Consider the following 20,980-nt stretch of genomic DNA (forward strand, 5'->3'; position numbering starts at 1 on the left):
GCGTCCCCTCAGTCGGGGAATGACATGATTCAGGAGACCCTGCAGTCCGAGCATTTCCAGCTCTGCAAGGTGGGATTAGTTACTGTGATCTCATTCAGGTTCGGGGGGGCCAGCAGCTCCATATTATAAATAAAACGCGCGAGAACGCATTGAGGTACAATTGGTTTTATATTTGCACATTCGGTCAGTGACAACTTAAATACCTTTATCGTTTACTTCTACTTTGAATATTCGGTGTGAAATCGCATGTAAGAATCACATCTAAACAACATTACCACTATTTGATTGACTGTAAACAATGTTGTACCTACTTTGATAATAATCATTGGCCGGTAATATGATTTCCTTATTTAGATTTTTCAAACGATAGTTTTATGAAATTATATTATTAAGGAGGACGTCAGACTATGCGAATATAAACCAACTTTACGTTACCTCAACCGAGAACACGTTTAAAAGCAGCTCGTCAATCGACGGGCAGTAACGGTTAAATCACCGTTGAGGTGAAGTTGCTTTTATATTCGCACATTCGTTCATTTTAACCGTCCCTATATTGTTTACCATGGTACTTTGAATATTCTGTCTGAAATCGCATGTAAGTATGTCTTCAAAACAACATTAGCACTGTCATTGTCTGCTAATATGATAGTCAATGGCTGCTAATATGATTTTCCCATTTAGAATTGACAAAGAATATATTTCTGATATTATATTATTATGAGAACGTGCGAATATATATATATATATATATATATATATATATATATATATATATATATATATATATATATATATATATATATATATATACAACTTTAAATACCCCAATTAAATCACCACCTCAGGCTGGTGTTTGACCATAATAATAATTATCTCCCGGAGGTCGGTTCATCGAGATAAATCAGTCGTGTGACGTCCGAGTTGACAGTTGACGAATCGGTGTGGGTTATTTCAGGGCGAATTAATTTAACGTGCAAATTACTTCTGGAAGTAGTCAAACTGTGTCAAATTGGGATGAACTGCAATGACTGGAGTAATTTCTGTCATACACAAAGGCGTGTCAGTCTCGTGTCACGAAATACCTTGTCGAGATATTGAATTCGGATTTAAGACTGTAGTGTGAATGCGTGGTTTTCGTACTAGTTTGTCTGTTTAATCTTAAAGTGAGGTGGCCAAAATTTGAAAGCATTTCTTAGTCCAGTTCATTTTATTTTATTTTTTGTATTTTTTTGTAGTTTCCAGGCTGTTAAAAAATGCAGGGTACCACACAAGTCATTCATGATGTCTCAACACAAATCAATTACGTTAACGTAGAAATTTAAGTGGATTGAACATGTATCAAATAAGTTTCCCCAAAGAAAATCTCCTGAGTTGTGTTGTTTCAGCTCATTTTATATAAACAGTTTGAATGTGCACTCAAAACAATATTTTTCTGCTTTTGTAGATTTTTATTTGTAATTAATGACTTGAGTAATTTCTGTCACATAAAAAGGCATGTCAGTGTCTTCTGTCAAGAATTACTTTGTCAAGATATTTAATTTGGATTTTATTAGACTTTAGAATAAATGTGTGGTTTGCATAATAAGTTTAGTAAAATCGTAAGGTGAGGTGGCCAACATTTGGAAACATTTCTTAGTCCAGTTGTCAAAATGCCATTATAATGTTACATATTATGAAAAAATCCGGGATGCTATATTCTCTTTTATTATTATTGTAGGTACGTCTATCATTTGTAATAATAATAATAATAATTATTATTGATTATGACCTCTGTGGTTTTATCCCAATTCACCACATTTACAAATAGTGAATAGTAACCATTAACAGATCAAGATGACAACTATTGGGAACTTGAGAACTAAAACTGTTTAACAAAATGTTTTTCATTATCTTTGTAAAATTTGAATATACTGTATACAATAATTATAACTTTTCCTATATTATTTTATTCTTGTACTTTCAATTCGGATGTTTACTGTCTGTAATTAGTCTTATTATTAAGTGACCAACATTTCTTAGTTTAGTGATCAAAATGTAATTAATACATTTTTATTGATCACATTAATATTTATGAAAGAAGCAAAGATAATATAAATCTTTTTATTGTTGTAGGTTACAGTACATGTGTTATTGTTATAATAATGATTATTTAATTATTCTTATCTCTCTGCTTTTATAACAGTTTACCACAAATCATAGTATTTAGTAACCAATAACAGATCAAAACAGTATTATATCTAAATTATGACTATACAAAAACACATAAGACTTCATTTATATGAGAACTTGAGAGCTACAACTTTATACAACAAGCAAAATAGTAAATATTTACTAATAATATATATTGTAAAGTACATTACAGCATTATACAACATATACTGCGTTGTCTAATTACAATAGTTATAGCTTTTTTACTATTCAAAAGAACTGTTCTGCCTGTACTTTTGAATTGGATCTTCACTATCTGAAATTAGGCTTATTATAAAGCCTTTTAGGTATCAGCTTTAGGTTTTGGCTTTCAGCAAATTAATGGCAAGTATAACTGTTTAATTGAGTTTATTATAATAAATAATTTAATCATTGTGGTTTAGTTTAGACGTGTTTATAGGATTTACTTATTTTGGGAAGCCTTGAGTCTTGACTTTCATGAACGTTTAACAGTCTCTCACAAACCATTCACTAGACTATGTGATTACTCTGCATATGATGTCTTTTGACAGCGCACACTCACAAAAAAGAAAAAGAAATACCACAATTTCCTCATGTCTGTTTTTTGTCAAATATTTACCCACATCTTGAGTAGTCTCAGGTTTTTCATCACTTTCCCACTGCACCACACTGTTAAATATTAAATGCCAAAAAGTCAAGACAACAAATATTTTTATGTTCTTTTAACCTATTGTAATAAGTTAATCAGGTTTCAGCTACATTTTTTAAGTTATACACAGTTTAACTTGATAATTTTTGTCAGTTTGATTGATGTAAGTTGAGATGACTATAAAAGTTAATTTGATTCAACTAAAAAATTACTAGAGCCATATTTTATTTTTTAACAGTGCACCACAGTAATTCAGGTGTTATTCAGCTGTCAAATGGCAAATTCAACTCCTCTGCATCCTGTGGTGTGAAACTCATCCTTAATATATGCTTTAATTTCAGTCTAATTAAATCCTAATTGAAACTCTCAGCCCCTTCCTCATTACTAAACCAGTAATAAGAAACCAGGCCTTTCCACACTTTAAATAATTGTCAATTCTCGCTTGTTTTGCTCCACATTGTTTATACATATGATGTTTATTATCATTTTGGATAAAACCGGAAATTCCATCAGTCTGCAATGTATATTGACATACTCAAAGTATATTCTGAATATGCCCGAGGATGTTTCCGCATGTGCAATGTTTAACCAATATTATGTTTTCTCAGCTCTACGTCAAAAAGGGAGTCTTTTCTTTTGAATGTTTGACATAAAATGGTCCAAGGGGATAAAAAAAAATTTGCTTGCTCTCTCAAACATCAACATAATTTAGGAAATATTCAAAAGCAAAAAAAAAAGGGGGGGCTAATAATTCTGACTTCAACTATATATATATATATATATATATATATATATATATATATATATATATATATATATATATACTATATATATATATATATACTGTATATATATACTGTATATATATATATATAGATATAGATATATATATATATATATATATATAGACATATAGATATATATATAGATATATACTGTATATAGATATAGATATATAGATATAGATATATAGATAGATATGTATGTGTATGTGTATGAAAACTTTGTATTATTGAAATCTATAGTTTTTATTACATATTATCTCCTATTTTATCTTTATATTGTTGTGTTTTCATTATAGCATTATTATTCATTTAAAGAGAAGGTCATATGGTTTTTTAAAGCATCCAAATATTGTGTCAGAGTCTCTTAAAACAGGCTAAATACAATTAAGGTCAGAAAATATTGTAATATTCTCAGAATTTACATTTATTATTATAATAAATTTGACAAATTGTTTAAACTCCTAAACTCTTTCCTTCCATAAGCCAGTAAACCAGTAAGTACTCGGATTGGTCAGCTAGCCAAGTCTGTTTTTGATTGCTCTCTACATATATATTATTATTAATCCTTTTTAGAGTCTTCATATAAGGCAAATTTATTACTTTGATCATGTTGACATTAGACATGGGTGGCATGGTGGCATAGAAAAATTTGTGATTCTTTTTTCTTTCTTTTTTGAACAAAATGCTAACGGTCTAATCTGATTCAATGACATATGCTAAGCTAAGCTAAAAGTGCTCTCACCAGAGACGGAGATTGGCTGAATGGATTCAAATTGTGATATACTGGTGTGATATCGATATAATGGTGTAATATCATGATAATACTGTATATTATCCCAATAATCGCGACAAGAAAATCTGATACTATCATAAGCCTAGTTGAGCTTGATTTCTCTCAAGTACTTCAGTGTTTGGACTTTCAGCAGTGAAAATTAAACCACACTGAACTGAACTAAACTGAACTTCAACTCTGAAAACTGGACTGACAGTTTCAATTTACTAGAACTTCTATGTTAAGCTGCTTTGACAATCTACATCTAATCTAATCTACATTGCGAAAGCGCTATAGAAATAAAGATTAATTGAATGTAGATTGGTAGGAGGATATTTAAAAAATGACTCTTTAACGTGATTCAGTGCATGATATCTATTTTTGAATAACTTTGCAGACTATTCACATTAAACTACAGCTACTTGACAAACTGTAAATATATTTTCCAAAAACCCATATTATCTGCTCTTTAAACTTTGTCTTTGCATCTTCTTTTCACTTTAAAAGACTTAACAGTGCACTTGATGTGTGTGTTTGGTCAGCGTTTGCTTTCTGAGTAGGAATTTTCCTTTCCTGGACTCCATTGTTATGTTTGTAGTAAAATGCAAATCGTGTTTTGCTTCACAGACAGTGCGACATGGCTTTCCCTATCAACCCTCATCCATGGCTTTTGACCCTGTGCAGAAAATTCTGGCTATTGGCACACAGAGTGGAGCCCTAAGACTGTATCCTTTTCATATGAAGATCTGAAGAACTTACTTGGTGAGGAAAATGTCAAATGTGCTACTGTTGTATGTGTATATTTAAACAAAGGCGATCCTCCTACCCTTCTGTGTTGGAAGGCTTATTGCACATAGTTATTGACTTGTTCAAAGCATTTTTTTAACGAATATCCATTATGTAAGTTGCAAAAAACAAGTAACTACATCCTCTGGCAAATCAGCTTCTGAGCACCTTGCTGTTCCCCCCGGAGATTTACCCTAGAGAAGCATCATAAGAACTACTGGCAAACCAAAGCAAATTTGATAGTTAATGTTGATGCTAGTGTCTGGATATAATTCTGATATATAATTTATAATATTATAATCAATGTAAATTATAATGATATATACAGTTGAAGTCAGAATTATTAGCCCCCCAATAAAATTTTCCCCAATTTCTGTTTAACGGAAAGACGATTTTTTTCTCAACATATTTCTAAACGTAATAGTTTTAATAACTTCTAATCTTTGCCATGATGATAGTACATAATATTTTACTAGATATTTTTTAAGATACTAGTAATCAGCTTAAAGTGCCATTTAAAGGGATAACAAGGTTAATTAGGCAAGTTAGAGTAATTAGGCAAATCATGGTTTGTTTGTAGACAATCAAAAAAATATCACGTAAGGAAGCTAATAATATTAAATATTGACCTTAAAATGGTTGTAAAAAAGTAAAAACTGCTTTTATTATACCCGAAATAAAACAAATAAGATTTTCTCAGGAAGAAAAAATATTAATAGGAAATACTGTGAAGAATTCCTTGCTCTGTTAAACGTCGTTTGGGAAATATTGGAAAAAAGAAAAGAACACTCAGGAGGGCTAATAATTTTGACTTTAACTGTATGTCCCAATTTTCATAACCTTATAAATTATAGATTTTTTTTTTTTAAATAGCTACAAAATGTGTTTACTCTCATACTTATTGTTATCACGCTAATAGTATATCCCAAACTCAATATTTTATAGTATATGCCAAAGTATATAGTATATACTATAGTATATGCCAAATCTCATTATCTCAAACTAGGTCCTGGAGGTCCGGGCAGATTTTAGCTCCAACTTGCTTCAACACACCTGCAAGGATGTTTCTGGAATGCCTAGTAAAGCTGCGGTCACACTGTTCTTTTCTCCCTGTAGACTTCCATTCATACTCGCGCCAATGCATCAGACTGGAAACGCAAGCTTGTGTGATAACTTTCCCAGTTCGCTGCGTTGGAAAGTTCAAGCTTGGTGAACTCTGACCTGCGAAATCACTTGACTGCGTGAGACCAATCGAGGATCAAAACATGACCTCTCTGGACAAAATTTTAAAACATGGACCAATCGCTCGCTTCTTTAAATGCTTAATTATCTTCTTTAATCCCACCCCTTTTCCCAGAGCCGTACTACAGAATTTCGCATGCTCAAACTTGAGTGTGACCGCAGCTTGATTAGCTAGGTGTGTCTGATTGGGGTTGGAGCTAAAATCTACAGGACTCTGGACCTCCAGGACCGAGATTGAGAGCCTCTGGTAAATGCAATATGTGAACAATTAGATGGGGCCTTACTATCTTTACTCCTACCTCCTCAGTAGGAACTGTTCTGCTATTGGCTCGACCGTCCCAAAGGTGAACCTAGAGCATCAGGGAGGAGAGTTAAAAATAAATGCTAATGGTGGGAGTCGAGACAAGAGAGGAAAAAGACAACAGCCAATAAGAATCAATTGTGAACAACTTCTGAAGTTTTAAAATCTAAATATTTGCCCCTCGAAAGTTTTTTAACCTGAATTAGATGTAATTAAATCTGACAATATTTATTAGCTTAGTATGATCATTACATAAATAAAAAATAGCGAATAAAATAACATTTACGAAAACTTAAAATGTGGCCTTTAAATGACAGGTTGCTATCAAAAATCTCTTCCCAAAATGTTTTTACTGACGATGACTGAACTGAACATTCATCAATGGATATGCAACAGGTGTTGAACTAATTTCCTGGAGGGCCACAGCTCTGCACAGTTTAGCTTTAACCCCAATTAAACACACCTGATCAAAGTAATTGAGTCTTTTAGGTTTATTTGAAACCTCAAGTAAAGCTGCGGTCACACTGGACTTTTCTCCCTATAGACTTCCACTCATACGCACGTGAATGCATTAGACCTGAAACGGAATGTTGTGCAGCACGTTTCGCAGATCGCTGCGTTGGATAGTTCAAGCTTGATGAACTCTGACCTGCGAAATCACATCACTTGACTGCGTGAGACCTATCGAGGATCAAAACATGACCTCTCTGTACAGAAATTTTGTATGGAGCAAAAATTAAATATGGAGCAATCGCTCCCTCGCTCGCTCGCTTTAATGTCTCATCATCTTGTTTAATCCCGCCCCTTTTCGCAGCACCGTACGACAGAATTACGCAAGCTCAAACTCTAGTGTGACCACACCTAAGTGTGCTGAAGCAGAGTTGGAACTAAACTGTGCAGGGCTGCGGCCCTTCAGAAACTTCAGAGTTTGACACCCCTGGGTTAGGCAGTATTGTAGGATTTTTCGCGAGAGGTTTTTTGGTCCAATATGCAAGAACTCAGTTTTGTATGAATTTTGTAAATGAAATTTATCAGTCATCAAATTTTTTTATCAGCTGTACAATTTGTTAGCTTTGAGAATTCATACAAATGATCAGGTTTTGAGGAGATTTTATTGTTTATATTTTAAACCTTAAACCGGCGTTCATTGTGGACAGTAAAGTAAGAATTTCATTGTACACGGAACCTATTTCCTTAAGGCTGATTTATACTTCTGCATCATGCGAAAGCGTATGGTCCGGTGCAGCCTTCCCATGGTCACAAACCCTCGCTGTGGCTGTGGCTGTTGCTGACGTGCACCTATCACAAAATGTAACTACACGTCACTATGTCGTATAGCGCAAGCTCTGATTAGTTGGTATGGTAGCGGTGATGAGTGTGTACGGTGCTGAGAGCCGCGAGTCAGATGGAGCGAGTGTTTACAAGTATCGAGTCCTGTGAAGGAGCTCTAGATGGAAACTTTTGTTTTGTGTTTACCTTATGATTAAAGTTGTCTGCCGGTTTCCACCTCTGAATGAGTGAGTTTTAGCTATTTCTACATTAAGGTAGCGTTCAGAAAAAACAAAACAGCCTCGAAGAAACTTGACACAGAGGAACATATAAACCTACTGCTAGCTAGCATTTCGGAAGTGTTATTCAGGCATCAATAATGAGGACTGCCCGATGGCCTTGGGCCAGCAAGAGAGATGTTCGGGATAGTAGAGAGGATCGTTTCGACTATAGAGAGAATCGCCTGCGACTATTTGTCAATTGCGTGCAAATACAGTCTTAGAATCGAGAAACAATTTGTGCTTTAAGGTCTTTGAATGCTACCTTTTCTGTGAAGTCGTAAACACCATATTTCTTCTTGGTTCCTTTTATCTGATGTTGTGAGCACGTTCTTTTTTCCCCCACAACCTGGTAAAAACCAGTACAGTGAAGAGACAGCAACATGACGGCAACATCAAATTATGAGGCTAAAAGAAAACGTCTGTTTCTAATGTTGTCGTACAACACGACGAAAAAAAGTGATGTTTTGTATAGTTTCCCATCACTTTTAAGTCAGCCACCTTTTGTTTTGCAATAAAATACCTGCACATTTTTCATACTGCTATATTTGACTGGTAAATATTTTAACATTTTAAAAATACTTAAATTCTACATTCACAGACATTATTTTTGACAAATTATTTAAAATATGTGGCTAAGAAATAGCTATTTTTTGTTTATTTCATGGGGCCAGTGAAGATTTTGGCAGGGCAAGTACAAATCTGAACCGCTGGTCCAGTCGGGCCAGTAGAATTGTCTTTAGCGTTGAACCCTGGTTATTGCAGAACAACACAAACAGCACGCAGAAGTATAAATGCACGGCTACGCGCAAGGGATGCGCCGTGGGTCACGCTGATCACTCAACGCAGAAGTATAAATCAGCCTTTACTTGGACATGACAGTAAACACTTTGAATTGGATTAATATAGAGACATCAGCATCATATCATATAGTGTATCATCGTGAAAAGTGTAACTGTGAAAAGTTACTCCAATTTTTTTTGTAACGATATTCTCTTGGTTTAGCATATATAATTTAAAAAGCAAGGGACCAAGAACTGAGCCTTGTTGTACCCCACAGTGTACTGTTGATCGATTTGATGCCTTTTCATTAACTTATACAAACTGATAACGTTTCGATGCAGTTCCAACAATCCCAACATAATTATTTAAGCCTATCTAGGAGAATGTAATGATGTTATGTCTCAAAAGCAGCCAACAACACTCACAGAGAAATGCAGCCACATTTATTCATTTAACACTTTAGAATCTACATCTCTCTAGGTAAATGTTATATCGCAAGAAATATTATTAGATATTTTCCCAGTATCGTGCATGCCCTAATAGGGCAGATATTGGCCATTGGAATTCTCAGATATTAATTGGCTTTCCCAGGATATTGGGCTTATCTAGAATACCTCCATTGCTCGACTAAAATGCGAAACGTAAATATTGAGCATCAGAAACTGGTGCTTTTATATGCTCAGTCATCAGTGAGAAGGTCAGTTGGTTCCATGCAGGCAGTAAAAATCAAAGGAGCCAGTTTCTCACAGAGTCATGTATACGAGCAGCCTCATTTCAGAAGCACATTTCCTAGAAGCAGCGTCTTTATTCCTAGAGGAGCTGCACTCATTAATGATATCTCCACTGTGGCATGAGCAGCACTGTTGCCATATGTTGCAGAGCTCGTCTCATCACTGGTGCTGCCGAATATCTGCCAGAATGCCACCCCTCACACGTGCTGGAAACATCACTGGTCCTGCTGGGCACGTCTGTTAGAGCCACATACACTCAAGCAAGCTGCTCCGGCTTATTTCTGAGTGTTTTCATGCTCATATATACACCACGCTTAAATTGTGTTGAAAGAAACATTGCTACAGAATAGGGCTGGGTGAGATTAATTGTGCAAGTGTAGATGTTTGTTAATTCTGCATGACTGTACAACCGAGGTCTGCAGAAGAGCATCTCTGAACCCACAACATGTCGAACCTTGAGGCGGATGGGCTACAGCAGCAGAAGACCAAATGGGGTGCCACTGCTGTCAGTTAAGAACAGGAAACTGAGGCTACAATTCGCACAGGCTCACCAAAATTGGACAATAGAAGATTGGAGAAACGTTGCCTGGTCTGATGAGTCTCGATTTCTGCTGTGACATTCAGAATTTAGGGTCAGAATTTGCCGTCAACATCATAAAAGCATGGATCCATCCTGCTTTACATCAACGATTCAGGCTGGTGGTGGTGGTGGTGGTGTAATGGTGTGGGAGATATTTTCTTGGCACACTTTGGGCCCCATTATTATCAACTGAGCATGTTCATCCCTTTATGACCACAATGTACCAATCTTCTGATGGCTACTTCCTGCAGGATAATGCGCCATGTCATAAAGCATGAATCATCTTAAACTGATTTCTTCAACATGACAATGAGTTCAATGTACTCAAATGGCCTCCACAGTCACCAGATTTCAATCCAATAGAGCACCTTTAGGATGTGGTGGAACGGGAGATTCATATCATGGATGTGCAGCCAGCAAATCTGCAGCAACTGCGTGATGCTATCATATCAATATGGAGCAAAATCTCTGAATAATATTTCCAGTACCTTGTTGAATCTATGCCACAAAGGATTAAGGTAGTTCTGAAGGCAAAAGGGGTCCAACCTGGTACTAGTGAGATGTACCTAATAAAGTGGCCGGTGAGTGCATACATTGAGTATATATTTTGTAATGAAAAAATGTTTAATGAGTCTCTCATGTAAAGATATTGTATACCCAAAATGAAAATTAGCTGTTAATTTAGTCATTCTACCCAAATTATAGAAAATATTTTTGTTAAGGTCAATAATAAGGATGATTCTTGGTGACTTGGTGAAATGCAAGTGAATGACTAACTGTTATTATAAGAAGAGAAAAAAAATCGTGAGCAGAAAAAAATGATATCCATGACTCGCTGACTATTCACTTACACCTAAGTCATCTGCATTTTTGATTTGTTAACAGCAAATTAACAGTACATTTTCATTTTTGGGTGAACTGACCCTTTAATATTATGTCATAAAACAGCACTGAATATTATTTTTCAAAGTTATAAATATAAAAATTTAAATACAAGTTAAAATTATGTGAGTATGTTTAAAAAATTTAAAAATCTCACTTTTTATACTTGAGATATATATGTATATATCTATATGTATATCTATATGTATATCTATATGTATATAGAAGCAAAGTTCCTTGATTATTACACCAGAATGAATGTATAGTTCCTATATTAACCTAGAAAATAGTAACTTTTTATTTTCTGTCGTCTTAGTGCTAGTGTTGTCACGATACTGGAATTTCTGTACCAATCGGTATTGAAATTTTTTAAATTCCATTTCCCACTAACATTTAAGCGATGTTGAGCGCGTTCTCAAACACCTCTGATTTGCCTGCGAAGGTTATCAGTTAACCGCACTTCACCACTGTTTACCGAGTGCAAACAGAGAGAGACACTGGTAGGGATGCAGCAATTAATCGGTTTCACTTTTAACCGTGCTTTAATTCATCACGGTTAATTAATCGTAAAGACTTCTCAACACCGCGTTTCTGCACAGAACAAAACTGCAGCAACTAAACAAAGTCATGCCAACTGTGCCAAAAGTTCCGAGCTTGAACACCGAGGCGAATACTACGGTGGTCGTGAAGTGCAAAACAACATTACAAAGTGTGAAACACTTTTATGAAGCTCGAGACAAATTTACGTTTTGGAAAACATTTTTACCTATCATAAGACACAATTACATAGGAAAAATTATTTTACCAAGGACGAAACAAATGTACATTTTAGAAAAAAAATTAACAAGACGCAAAACACTTTTACCTGTCCCGAAACAAATTTACAATTACAGATTCTTTACTACGAAAGAGAATGTACCACACACCGGAATTGACGCGGGGAAAAGGGTTGTTGTTGTCATTGGTGTTGAGCCCGGTAAATTCGTGTTGTGGAGTACATAGCGTAAATAAAATTTATGGTGACCGAACATGGACTGCCGTCGAGCGTTGTATTGCCCGTTTTGTGGCAAACACATGAGCAATGTGCTTAATGCAGTTTTGCTTTACATGTGGTCGGTGTTTGGAGTTTCTAAAGGACGCAGACCAGACAGAAACACCAGACATACTGCATCAATGTGTTCAATATTTTAACGAGGGCCACTCATATGCTGTAATCGTAGACATGATGTCAAGTCTACACGGTGACCGTGTTAACTGGTGCCCCTTTTCAGATGTAAACTAGTCACGTTTGCAGATTGGCAGATTCGTCACTTTTTCACAGCAACACAACGTTCTTTGGTTGTGGACTTGTGTTAACTTGTTTCAATGTACTTGCAATATTGTCAAAAACACAGAACTTTCAGTTGTTTTATGTAAAAAGGCCCAAATACATGCAAGACCATTCAAATATTTTGCTTGTTTCCACCAATTTGACAGCAGAACCCTCAATGAGAGAGATGGATTTGTACTCACGATATCTTTACTGCACTATTCATTTAACCGAAGAAATGCAATGCTTAGAACATCACGTGCCTCTTGCGATCTGTTTTCTTAAATATAAAATACAATTAACTTGACTTCAAGGGGTGGCGGGGAAAGCCGTTGGAAGGGCGGGGCGCCCCCTAATATAATGGTAGGGAAAACACTACACTGTCATTTCTATTGAGCAAATAAACACAATGATAAATCAGAATGCGCTCAACAGTGCTTAAATGTTAGCGGGAAATATACGTTTTTAAAATTTCAGTACCTATTGGTAGCGTAGTTCCAGTCCGATCTCACGAGGAAACGTAAGTATTTTACGTTTTGACAGTTTAGTGGCTAATTCGTACGAATTCGTACGAGTTCAGTCATACGAAATTGTACGATTTTAAAAAGGAGGCGTGGCACCTAACCCCACCCCTAAACCCAACCGTCATTGGCGGATGAGCAAATCGTACTAAATTGTACGAATTAGATCATACGAATTCGTACGAATTAGCCACTAAATCAAAAAGTTACGAATTGCCGTGAGATTGTGTTGGAAGTTCCAGTTTCGTGACAACACTACTTAGTACATAATGTAACCACAGAAGAGTCAAGCTATAAATAGAAAAAAATATCGAAACAATGTTTTTTGTGCGAAATGCTAATGGTCTAATCCAATGTAATGATCTATGCTAAGCTAAGCTAAATGTGCTCCAGACCTGGAGATTGGCTGAATAGATTCAAAAATGGCAAAACTGACTCTAGGGGTGTTATAAAAATGAGGCTATTTCCACCCCCAAAAAGAGTGTACTATTAATTTGCAAAGTGGGAGTGCACTGGTAATATTCCTTTGTAATGATGTGCAGTAAACTGGCCGTGATTTCACAGAATCGATGGTATTTTGACCTTGTGGAAAGTCAGGAACCCCACGCCGGGTCAGTCTAGTCTGTCATGGAGAGTTGAGTTGATTGGCTCACTCCTGCTGCTCAGCTGTTGCCTGGATGTGTTAATGTGCAGCGAGAGCTGATGGGTTTACTGTCATTCAGTCGATTGGGCTATTTATCAAAAGACAGGATGTATCGATTTGCCTCATTGCCCCCAGCATTGGGGAACACCGGCACAGCTCGGCTGACACAAACTCAATGAGGTGTTTACCAACAGTAAATATCTAATTTTACATGATTGGTCCCTTGTGTCTCTATCTGTATGTTTTCACTCAGAGGCCTCGCAGGACATCTCAAGGGTTTAGAGGAGTTTCTTCTGGCCTAATAAATGCTAACTGTTTCTTTAAGACATTTGGTAACTTAACATGCAGTCTTTGAAGTGTTTTTTTTTTTTAATTGCGGTGCTAAGGAGCAAGCGTTTGAGGTTTTATGCATGAATAATTTACAGATTGATTGTTGAATGCTTTTTGTCCTGATTATGCACTGTGATCTGGGGAAGTTTTTGTGCATGTTAAAGACGTCTGATTAGTCACTGCTAATGAAAGCGTTTAGGCTACAGTAATGTGTTTTTTACATTTAATGGATTTTTTTTTTTGGTGTGTGTGTTTAACAATTTTGATTATGAGCAAATCTTTCTTTGCATTTGTGCACAGAAACACCACAGACCACTGTGGTTTACCAGATGAGGAAGTATCGCACTCTTGTTGTAGAATGCAACTTTCTGTCAGTCTTTCTTAATTCTCAGCAGTCAGACATGTTTTGGCATAATGCTGTAGGGACTTTAACCAGTCAGGTGATGCTCTCGTAGGGTTAAAAAGCATGTGATTCTGTTCCTGCGTCACATTCCTCATACAGTACTTGGGCTCCTGATGTACACTGTACATTAGATGTACTACTTCTGTTTTTTATATAGTATAAAATGCAGTGGATTGCAGTTGTTGCAAAATTTGGAATTCTGTGTTGAAATTTTAACTAGATGTTACTGATATTTTCTTAATAATCGTTAGAATTTAGGATTAGTGTACAATGTAAATGATGCAAGTTGTCTCTGTAAATTTTGAGTTATAAAAATGTTCATTAGGCATATTTACTGTAATTGTCTATACTTTGAGATCTCAAGTGATCATGAAACGTGTCATAATGTGCAATATTTCATACATGCAAGGATCGCTGGTCTCACTTTCTCTAGTGCTTTGTCCTGAAGTGACTACTGTATGCTTAGTGGTTGGCTGGCGGTGTGCACTCTTATTGCTAAGCCATACTTGCATACTATTTCAGACCGAATATTCAGAGTAGCATGGTAAACAATATAGGGAGCGCATCACAGGTTGTCATTGTTCAAAAATGAACCAATGTGAATATAAAACCAACTCTACCTCAGTAAAGCTGGCTAGGCGGAATAGTGCTATTTACTGATGTTTTATTGTTAAACTAGATAAAAATCTACATTATTGATGCTGTAAAAGGTCCCTTATGAAATTAAAAAGTCACATCAAAGATACCAAATCTTTGCCAAAAATTTCAGTGGCTGAACAACACTTCCGTGCATATAACCCATTCGTAACAACACAATCTACATCAGCTTTTCTTGACTAAAATACTTTTAAAACATAACATTACCTGTCTAAAAGAAATACTTCAGCCATGGTGTCATCCTTCCTCCAGCGTGCAAAACAATATTGATTCTGGATTTTAAAAGTTTTGATTCAGCATTTGATTTTACCACTGTGATTGTCTCGTGTGCACATGAATGCATGGTGCGCATACATGCGTGCACGCACAAATTGCAGATCTGCCTGAACAGAGATGCACAGTTGTACAAATCTACATTTGCTGACAGACAGTTTGGGCTACTTATCAGAATTATGGGCCCTACAATATTTAATTGGATGAATGTTTTTTAGTTTTATGCCTCACCCAGAATATAAAAATACATATAAATACATTTAGATCATTCACTTTATTCATTACTATAGGAATGTGATGATACTTTCAACCAACAACAAAAAATGTTTCTGAAGGCAATCACCTACTGCACCTTTAACTATAGAAATAATTGAATACAATTAATTTTTGTAAAAAAAAAAACTAAAATGTTGTAGTTTTTAGTGGCAAAATGGTTCAAATTCGCTTGAAATCATACATATTCGCAGACAATAAAATTAGCTTTCACTCTTTTAGTTAAACTTTGTTCTGAACTGTGTTTTCTGGTTAAATATCATCCCAACTTGCCATTGCATATTCGAACGATATATTGTGCAGCCCTAGTAAGTAACCATGTAGCAATTTACTAAAAACCACCCAAAACACATTTGAATTACACCAGTAGATTGAACCACTTATGCAGATTAAAAACCACTATGAAACACGAGTATCTGAGTAAGGAAATGCCACCCATACCTCATTAAGAAGAGGAAATGTGCTAAAAATAACACACAAAAAAAGTCTGATTAAATGTTTTTGGCTGCCTCTGTAAGTAGTGTAAAATGGACAGGTTTAAAATGTATGACTTGTATTTAGCATTTTGCACTTATAATGACTGGATTAAAGCAAATGCATCTTAACCCAAGTGTATTTTGACTTGGACCAGTAAGTAACCATGTAGCAGTTCACTAAAAACCACCCAGAACACATTTTACAAGGATTCATGCTTTCATGTTGTTGACACCAAATTCTGACCCTACCATCCGAATGTCGCAGCAGAAATCGAAACTCATCATACCAGGCAACGTTTTTCCAATCTTCTGTTGTCCAATTTTGGTGAACCTGTGCGAATTTTAGCCTCAGTTTCCTGTTCTTAGCTGACAGCAGTGGCACCCGGTGTGGTCTTTTGTTGCTGTAGCTCATCTGCCTCAAGGTTGGACGTGTTGTGCATTCAGAGATGCTCTTCTGCAGACCTCGGCTGTAACGAGTGGTTATTTGAGTTACTGTTGCCTTTCTATCACCTTCAACCAGTCTGGCCATTCTCCTCTGACCTCTGACCGCAACAAGGCATTTGTGCCAACAGAACTGCCGCTCTCTTTTTCTATTTTTCTGAACATTCTCTGTAAACCCTAGAGATGGTTGTGCATGAAAATCCCAGTAAATCAGCAGTTTCTGAAATACTGAGATGAGCCCGTCTGGCACCAACAACATGCCACGTTCAAAGTCTCTTAAATCACCTTTCTTCCCCATTCTGATGCTCAGTTGGATTATCTTGATCATGTCTACTTGCCTAAATGCATTGAGTTGCTGCCATGTAATTGGCTGATTAGAAATTTGCGTTAACGAGCAGTTGGACTGGTGTACCTAATAAAGTGGCCAGTGAGTGTATGGTGACTGGATTAAAACAGATGCATCTTAACTCTGGTCTATTTTGACTTGGACCAGTAAGTAACCATGTAGCAGTTCACCACCCAGAACACATTTTAATTACACCAGTAGATTGAACCACTAAAGCAGAATAAAAACCAACCAGAAACAAATGTATCTGAGTAGGGAAATGCCACCCATACCTCATTAAGAGGAGGAAATGTTTGCTAAAAAACAATACAGAAATCAGTTCTTCAGTTCTCTCCATGCTTGTATATGTAAGCCAGCAGCGACGTACAATTCACTCTTGAAGAATTTTTATTAGGCCATAACACAGTATAAATTGAATTGATTAGTGGTATTTTTAGTATGATCAGTGCTGTTTCTGTGTTGATTGCCCTGTGATCTATGACCCTCTCTTCACGGCTTCTCTTGTAGGCTGCTGTTGGCAGCATCCAACTCCAAGCGCTTTAAATAACGGCCATTTGAGACTCCTCCAGAGTTTGTTTAAGGCACCCAGGGCCTGTTTGATTACTGTTCTTAATCTTGTTTGGACAGATCCTATCTTTACTTTATCACTCTGAAACCTTCTAATGGCTCAAGTTCTGTTGGGCAGAACGGGAAAGTGCAAGCCGTGGAGTCAAATAGCGCTGTAATTTTATTTAATTTTTTTTTCATTCCACAAGGAGCTTGTCATTGGCTTGCTATGTGTATATCTGTTTGCAGAAGCATATTTAAGAAGGATGCCAGATTCTTGGAGGAAATTAGATATTAATATTTTTAATATGTTTCTTGCAGTGTCTTAGCAACCATTCTGAGCACCTTAAATGCTGCTTCATGCCATTATTTGTCTGTATCTGCCTATATTGCGTCTGCCTTGGAAATCTGCCTATCAACATTCTAGCAACCAAAACACCTTGAAGTCTGTGGAAACTGGAAGTAGGCATGGGCCGGTATAAAATTTTGACTATGAAAACCTTGTAAAAAAATATCATGGTTTCACTAAAAACGAAATAAAATGTTAGTAAAAAAAACACAATTTACATATACCTAAAGAATATCATAGAAAATTTTTGCGGTGTTAAAACCTTGACTTTTTCAAACCGTGGTATACCTTGAAATCGGTTATCGTCCCATGCCTAACTGGAAGTTGCTAAGACCTTTATTTCAGTATTTTGATCTACTTTCAAATGAATGGAGCATATGCACACAGACTTTTAATTTTCTGTCAGCCAACCCAAACGCTTCCGGTGAACTGTCATCCCATACAAAATCGCGACATTCTTTAACCCTTTAACAGGCATCATAACCACCTGATTGACCTTTTATCCATAGGTTTAACCTTATTATTTTAATTGCTTATTGTACTTTAATAATTTACAACATCCATGCTGTAAAAGGAACCTTCTGAAATTAAAAATAGTCACATAAACCTTTCATTCTAAGCTAATTGTTGGCTGCAAAACACTAGCTGTGTATATAGCCCGTTGGGATATTGAATAGGGCACGAGGCTTTCTTTTGCATTTCTTTTCCTTATAGCAAATTAACGGCAAAGTCCTTTTAAGAAAAGTCAATTTACTTTGTAGCCATTCTGCTAGGACATTCTGGTTTGAATAGGGAAGCATCAAATTCTCCAAAACTGTTTGTTAAGCTTACAATTAAATTTCATATTTGGAATCACCAGTAAATGTAAACATTAACTGTCTCATTAGTTTAGTTTCTAAATGTTTGAATCAAACAAAATCTGCATTGCTTTTTAGGTTGCCTGTGCTGAAGCACACTCGAAAGGAACGAGATCACGACACTAACCTAATTTATGGCCGTTTTAAATTGTAATCCTGCAATGTAATCCTTAATGTCTCGTCTGATTGCACTGATCTTCTAAAGTGACTCCCAAATCCGTCATGCTGGTAAATCCCCTCCCAAAATGATAGCAACTCTTTGTTTACAAGTTCGTGGGCGTTTAAAAAGTTGGTGTTTTATGTGGATATATTTCTCATGTTTGTGAAGCAAGTATTTGCTGAGATTCCAGTGCGTTTGCTGATCAACAACTGCAGAAACTGTTGTAAGAGCACCCATCTGGTCCGAAACGTAAGTCCGTAGCGATCGATGATTGGCTCCTGTACTGAAAGGCAGGGCTTCATTCGCCATATTGACAGTTACACTTTTCCATATTCAAAACAATATGAGTAACATCACTTGTGAATTCTATAGTCTTTGCTAACGTTAAGAGAAAGCATCAATATGCTGTTGCTATGGAATCCCTCAGGTTGACGTCAACAGAAGGACCGCCACTCCAAACGTGGAAGAAAGGGTTAGACTTTCATTGAAGATTACCAAAACAAACAACTTTCTGTTTGAAAACCAACCCTAGAAACACGTCTGTGAACAAGTATTCGCTGAGATTCCAGTGCGTTTGGTGACGCTTAAGGATTCATAACAACTGCAGAAACCGTCGTAAAAGCACCCAACTGGATGGAAACGCAAGTCTATAGCGATCGATGATTGGCTCTTGTACTTGAAGGCAGGGCTTCATGCGACATATTGACGTTACACTTTTCCCCGTTCAAAACTATACGAATGAAATGTCTTGTGTATTCTATAGTCTTTGCTAACTTTAAGAGAGGGTATTAATATGCAGTTGCTATGGAACCCCTCAGGTTGACGTCAACAGTAGCACAGCCACTCTGTACGCTGAAGCAAATGGTAAGACTTTCATTGAAGATTAACAAAAGCAACAAATGTTTGTATGATAACCAACCCTAGGAACACATGTCTATGAAGCAAGTATTCGCTAAGATTCCAATGTTTGCCGACTCCAGAGAATTCATAATAACTGCAGAAATTATCGTAAAAGCACCCGTCTGGTCCAAAACGTAAGTCTAAAGCTATCGATGATTGGCTCCTGTGCTAGTAGGCGGGGCTTCATTCTCCATATTGACTGTTCCCTTATTCAAAACAGTACTAGTAACATGTTTTGTAAAATCTATAGTCTTTGCTAACCTCAGGAGAGGGTATTATTATGCAGTTGCTATGGAATCCCTCAGGTTGACGTCAACAGAAGGACCGCCACTCCAAACGCGGACCCAAATGGTTAGACTTTCATTGAAGATCACCAAAACAAACAAATTTTCTGAATGAAAACCAACCCTAGAAATTTCAAAAGCTGATAACAGCAACAAATTTCAAGAATCATAGCAACACCTTAACAAACCACTCAGAACATTTAATAACCACTACCCACATCTAAACAATACCTACTATTAAGTTCTGTTTAATCGTAACAGCCTCTAGGTACTGTTTTGTTAAGCAGCAAAGACAGGACAATATTTGTTTCTATGAACTTCCTTTCCTAGTTAATAGATTGTGGGTTTTATTAGATATGTTAAGAGTCTCTTTTAATGAACTAATCAAGCAGCTCTTGGCCAGAGAGGTTTTTAATTATGTTCTGATGACAGTTTTATTAAAAATGTACAACCTTGCTCTCTGAAGAACCTGATTGCATGTGAAGCTTTGGGTAGTTCTTTTGACTAGTCGTCACCTTACTTGTCATCTTGACTTCATTTCTATCTGCTCTCTGCTCATATCTCTTTTTAGAGCTGGTCTTCTTGGTGCTGTTCATTTCCCAAGAACAGTCGTCAGGAGTTGCAGGGAACGTTGACAAGCTTGTGTGCTTCAGCCACATTGTAATCTTTTGCACTTGAAACCTGTATTATTAAGGCATATACTATGACAGCACCCTTATCAGATTGCAAGGCTGTTTGCTCTCAGCGGAAGCCCCTGTTGTTTAAAGTGAGTCATCCTTTGTGGTTGGCAATATGACGCTTTAGAGAGTACAACTTTTTGTGTGGATTTCCCATTTGACATGTTGTAGTAGAGCTTTGCACAATTGCACTTGTATGACGGTATATATTTATAACTGTTCTGTTGCATGTACACTACTTGACAAAAGTCTTGTCGCCTATCTAAGTTTTAGGAACAACAAATAATAATTTGACTTCTAGTTGATCA

General features: G+C 36.3%; 1 protein-coding gene across 1 annotated transcript in view; it reads left to right on the forward strand.

Moving 5' to 3' along the window:
• stxbp5b (syntaxin binding protein 5b (tomosyn)) overlaps positions 1-20,980 on the forward strand; it is a 157,508-nt gene that overhangs the window by 334 nt on the left and 136,194 nt on the right. Inside the window, 2 exon segments of the mRNA XM_056476757.1 lie at positions 1-69; positions 5,003-5,100. The exon segment at positions 1-69 is cut by the window's left edge and continues 334 nt beyond it. Coding sequence (XP_056332732.1) covers positions 1-69; positions 5,003-5,100 — 167 coding nt within the window.

This window comes from Danio aesculapii, chromosome 17 (assembly GCF_903798145.1).
Source record: "Danio aesculapii chromosome 17, fDanAes4.1, whole genome shotgun sequence".
NCBI lineage: Eukaryota > Metazoa > Chordata > Actinopteri > Cypriniformes > Danionidae > Danio > Danio aesculapii.